Raw genomic sequence first — 5,595 nt, 5'->3', positions numbered from 1 at the left:
AGGCTGTCCCCTTGAAAACCCCTTTGGTGGGCTGGCGTGGCATGCAAAGGGTTACAGGTGAGGGGTTGGGGGGCTGATATCGCCTTTTTTCACCTTTTTTATACCAGCAAGGGGTGGGGGAGGCCTCGCCTGCCTCCCCTCGTCCCCCATCCCTGCTGCTGGTGGAGGTGGGAGCCGGCAGCAGCCGCGGGCAGTGGGTTGGGCTGTGCCCCGGTGTGGGCACGGGCAGGAGCAATGGGCACATCCTGCCCACCCATCCCACCCCGTCCCCAGCCACCCCGGGGACACCGGAGAGAGCTATACGGCACTGTGGGGACCGCAGCCCCACATTTCCTTGGGCGAGGGATCCCCGTGAGAGCATCTGCTGCCGTTAGCAGCACCAGTGGTGCGGTGGGGACACGTTACGGGCAGACAAAGCATCCCGGGTCCCATCCCGCAAGCCCCCGCAGCTCTCACCACCCCTCCGCTGCCGTTGGCTGCAGCTTGGGCACAACACAACCCCTCCTCAACCCCCAAAGGCGCTGCCTTCAAAGCACCTCCTCCTCCTATACGTTGCCCCCATTTCCAGCATCTTTGGGTTGAAAAATGGCCGGGGAGGGTTTGGCAGAGGAGCCTCGCGCAGATTATTCAACAATTGTTTCCCATTTTGCGCCCTTGCCTGCCTCATCCTCCAGTAACAATGACGAAGAGCGGCGCGGAGCCAGCGCCCGCGGCAGGGGTGTTGAGATCAGGGACAGCACAAAAATATCTTCTCTCTGGAACAAATATTTACCAACCCTTCTGCCTTTTGTTCTTGCGGTTCTCATATATTTTTTTTTAATTTTTTTTTTTCCAGACATTCACTGGCAAAATGTCACACTAAGCAGCAACCCAGAAACTTCGGGGTAGCAGCTTGGCTGCTCTGGGCTTTGTTTTTCTCGCGCGCTAATTGTTAATGAATTTCCAGCCATTCAAGCCAACGCAAACCTGTGAGAAAATGGTCTTTTCGGCCCTGATTTTGGAGCTTTATGGCGCTTCGCAAAATCCGGGCAGCTGCCGAGCAAAACGTGCATCATCCCGCAGCGTGGGGTGGTGGCAGTGCCGGAGCCGTCCCCAGGTGGGATGCGGCGGAGCGAGCCCAGGAGCTGGAGGGGATCTGATCTCCCAGCATCGCTCCTGGGGCTTCAGCGGCACGGTCGGCGCTCCCGGGATGGGGTTGGGTTAAATGGGGGTGCTTGCTGTGGTACCGTCATCCCTGGCCAGCTCCTCGCAGGTCGTCCTTCTCCCCGCTCTGCCCCATGGCAGGTTTTTCTTGTTTCCCTTCAAAATAATAACCCCCCTTAAGTCCACTTTTTATGGTGGCCAAACAAGAGCACGTGGGTAATTTATGGGCGTTGTGTTTAAAGAAGGGAGGGGGAAAAACCTCCTCTTCTGGCACATAAACTTATATCTTCGGTTAAAAATTAACTGTGGCCATAAAACCCCGAAGTAGGAGTGAGCAGAGCTCACCCCGCGGGTGCTCCCGGGCTGCCGCCCCGCGCCCAGCCACCCCACCGGTCACCGTCCCCTCCTGTCTGCCCAGGATGGCCGCGCCGTCCCCCGCCTGTCCCCGCCGCCTCCTGCCCCTCTCCCTGGGGCTCTTCCAGGGCGCCCTGCTCCTCTTCTTCGCCCTCTTCATCACCTACGATGAGTCCTCAGCACTGGCAGAGGATGCCAACTTGGTGGCCAACCAGCTCTACAGCATCTTCCCCCTCTTCCAGGACATCCAGGTGATGCTGGTGGTGGGGCTGGGGCTCCTGCTGACGTTCCTGCCCCGCTACGGGCTCAGCGCCCTCACCCACAACTTCCTCCTGCTCAACTTCTCCACACAATGGGCGCTGGTGCTGCAGAGCTTGCTCCATCACTTCCACCATGGCCAGGCCCACCTGGACCTCCGCAACCTCCTCACCGCTGAGTTTGCTGCCGTGACAGTGCTCATCTCCGTGGGAGCCATCCTGGGGAGGACCAGCCCCTGCCAGCTTCTCGTCGTGGCTGCCTGCGAAGTCCCCATCTACCTCGCCAGCGAGTGGGCCATCGTCACCCATCTGGGCGTCCTCGATGTGGGGGGCACCATCACGATCCATGTCTTCTCCTGCTATTTTGGCCTCGGTGTGTCCAAGGCTCTGTTCGGGGCGGCACGGCAGCCGGTGCACCCCAGGGAGACCCCAACACACCGCTCTGACCTCATGTCCCTTGTGGGGACGCTCATCCTCTGGGTTTTCTGGCCCAGTTTCGTGGCCGTCCTCTGCCAACCGGGAGATGCCCAGCGTCGCGCAATCCTGAACACCCTCCTGGCCATGAGCGCCAGCGCCGTGACCACCGTGGTGGCCTCCAGCCTGCTGGAGAGGGATGGCAAGCTCAGCCCCAGCCACCTGCAGAACGGCAGCCTGGCCGGTGGGGTGGCCATCGGCGCGGTGGCTGACATGGCCGTGCCGCCGGTGGCTGCTCTTGCCCTGGGCAGCCTCTCGGCCGTGGCGTGCGTCCTTGGCTTCAGGTTCCTCACCCCGCTCCTGGCGAGGAAGCTCACACTGCAGGACCAGTGCGGCATCCACAACCTCCACGGCTTGCCCGGCATCCTCGGTGCCACGGCCAGCGTCATGGCCATCCTGGTGGCATCCGAGGACACCTCTGGGTCTCGCTTCTCCCACGTGTCCCCCGTCAGGGGCAACGCCAGTGAGGCGGTGGGGGGACGGTGGGGGGACCGTGGGGCGGGCAGGCAGGCACTGTGCCAGGCGGCGGGGCTGGCGGTGGCCATCAGCAGCTCACTGCTCACTGGGCTGCTTGCCGGTGCCGCGCTCCGGCTGCCCTGCCTGGCCCGGCCGCCTGATCGGCTCTGCTTCGATGATTTGCTGTATTTTAAGATCCAGGATCAGGCTGAGAACCCAGGGCCAGGCGGCACTGCCGAGGAAGGAGCCCTGGCTCTGAAGGAGCGCGTTTAGGCACTGGCGTGTGCGTAGCCACAGCGAGGGCCAGGGGACTGGCTCAGGGGTCGTACCTTTCTGCCTCCATCACCCCTGGGGAGCCGCGGGCAAGAGATACTGCCTGCGCCCACTCCCTGCCCCACGCCCGGCTCCAGCCGCCAAGGATGCTCCTCCATCCTCCCACCCCAAGGCTGCAACCCCCTCCTCTGCCCTGGCTGCTCCCAGGATCCCTCCAGCCCTGGCAGCGACCGGAGAAACAACCTGCTCAGGGGGTCTCCCCTGGGACGGCTAATAACCCCCGGCTAACCCGGACGTCCCCGCCACAGGGCTCCGGCACCGGCTGCATCGCTCCTGGCGGGTGGCATCACCACGTGCGGTGCCCACCCCGACCCTTGGCTCCAGCTCCCGCTCGGGGCTCCCCTGCCCATAGCAGGCAGCACGTGGCGAGGGCTGCCGGCTCGCTGCCGGCTCCAGCCGCGGCTTGGGACTCAGCATCCACTGCCTGGAGGGTGGAAACGCAGCGGTGGGGTGAGGTGAGATGAACTGAGCTGGCTCCAAGCAAGGGATTTTATAGGGATTTGATAACCCGCGCTGGGCAATCTCCGGGATACCTTGCAAAGGGAGGTGCCGGCTTTTTTTCCCACCAGTGCAGCAAGCGGCGATGAGGACTCAGCCTGAGCACGGCGAGGAGCCTCAGAGAGAGCCGGGATGCAGGAGGCACCCACACCCCACAGCACCCTCATCCCACCCCGAAGCTGGGGCTGGGAAAGCTGTGCCAGCGTCCCAGGGAGCTGAGGGGTCCTGAGGAAGAGCAGCGTCCCAGTTCCATCAACCCCAGGCAGCGAGCCGCTTCCAGCCCACAGAGGACAAAGCCTGCGGTCCATCGCTCGCTTGCGGCAAGCTGCGAGTGCAGGGCCGCATCCTGCCCGGAGAGCGAGAGCTGTGATTCACATCCCCCCCATCCATGAGTCACCACTGCCCTGCGCCACCACGGATCCCGCTGCTGCGGAGACAATGTCGGAGATGCTCGCGGGCTCCTGAGGAGGTCGAGGCAACCGAACCCCCCCAGCGCTGGCCGCAGGAACAGGGGGCTCTCAGCGCGGTTGGGGGTCCCCAACCCTGAGCCGGCGGGAGCGGGGCTGGATCCCCTCCGCCCGGCACGGCCCCAGGCGGAGCCGACACCAAGAGGGAGCGAGGCTGGGGAATTCGCCCTCCAATAATCACAAACAGGCTCGGGAGCCCGGGCGTGTTTGGTTAATTGTTAGAATAAAATATTGCCGAGCTCTGACAAAGGAATCCTGCCCCGCAGCCCGGCGCGGCCGAACAATGGGCCCCGGCACTGGATGCCATGGGCTGAGCAGCGGGGCCGGGGGCCATGGTGGCAGGAGGCAGCCCAGGCCCCCCCGGCCCTCCGCCAAGCCCCGGCGGCGGCCCCCCGGCTTCTCGGCGTGGATGTGCCCCATGCCGGTGTGGGGAGCCATCGTGTACCCGCTGGCCGGCACGGAGCGGGAGCGGGGTCCAGCCGGGCCCCTCGCCGCTGCCTGGCTCCCGCTGGGCGTCGAGAGCCGCCGGAGCCAGCGCCCGCCCGGGGAGCCGCAATACCACTGGGGCCCCCATTGGCAGCATCCAGCCTCGGCGCGAGCTGGCGCTCCTGCTGAGCCCGGCATCCCAGTCCCGCTGGCTTCCCTCCGTGCCGAGGCCTGCCGGCTCCAACGCCCAGCTCCAGCTTCAGCTCCAGCGGCGGGGAGGAGAGTGCACGGGGCCGGTGGCAGCGGGGGCTGCAGCCACCCCCTCGGGAAGCAGCCATGGAGAGGAATCACACGCGCGCACACCCATGCACGCGCAGGCGTGTGCATGCACACACACATAATCACATGCATGTGCCCATACACAAATACGTGCGTGTGCGTACATGCACAGACATATACATGCATGCACACACCCATACAAGTGTTCACACACACGTGTACACACGTGCACGCTCACATGCACGCGCAGCCCCGAGGCTGCAAACCTCTTGCTGGCGAAGGCGGCGGTGGAGCCGGGCAGAGCTGCTTTCCAGCATCACCCAGTCCTTCCCAGCGAGGACGCAGCCTCCCGCCGAGCAGCCTGCGGCACCCGGCAGGCGATGGGGGTGCAAGGAGGGAGAGCACCCAGATCTGGGCCTGGGCACACCCTGCCTCTCGGCTGGCATGTCCTAGCATGGGCACCCCGGCACGCCGTGGCACAATCTGGTCAACAGATGCCTTCAAAACCGGCAATGCGCCCAAAAAATGGGGGGTGTGGGGTTGGGGGGGGGGTGTCAGCACTTTCCCACTGCCCAGAGGGGCTCAGGCACCCGGCATCCCACGGCCAGGGGTGCCAGGACCCACCTGGGCCGTGGCACGGCTCCATGCAACCCCGTTCCTGGCCGTCCCCGTCCCCTGCCAACCTCCAGCTGGAGCCGGGGAGCGATGCCGCTGGGTGTGCCACCCCACGCCCGGCTCTCCCCGCTCCTCCAAACCAGCCGCTCTCCAAAGGATGGAGCAGTAAAATATTCAGCAGAGCCCCTAGCGTTTATCACACCATAAATCTGGGCTTTCAACAGCTTTACGATGCTGCAGGGAGATGGGAGAGAACAAAACGCTGCTCTGCTTCGTCAGACACAGCCTGCGTG

The 5,595-nt window shown here is 64.5% G+C and overlaps 1 protein-coding gene across 1 annotated transcript; it reads left to right on the top strand.

The window, feature by feature from the left end:
• Nucleotides 1–1,562: 1,562 nt before the first annotated feature.
• On the top strand, nucleotides 1,563–2,957 carry LOC132318805 (ammonium transporter Rh type A-like). Its single transcript, XM_059827405.1, has 2 exons — nucleotides 1,563–2,668; nucleotides 2,735–2,957. The coding sequence occupies exons 1-2, from the start codon at nucleotides 1,563–1,565 to the stop codon at nucleotides 2,955–2,957; spliced, it is 1,329 nt and encodes a 442-aa protein (XP_059683388.1).
• The last annotated feature ends 2,638 nt before the right edge of the window (nucleotides 2,958–5,595 follow it).

The sequence above is a fragment of the Gavia stellata genome, chromosome 20, assembly GCF_030936135.1.
Source record: "Gavia stellata isolate bGavSte3 chromosome 20, bGavSte3.hap2, whole genome shotgun sequence".
Taxonomy (NCBI): Eukaryota; Metazoa; Chordata; class Aves; order Gaviiformes; family Gaviidae; genus Gavia; species Gavia stellata.
This window is presented reverse-complemented; position numbering and strand designations above follow the sequence as displayed.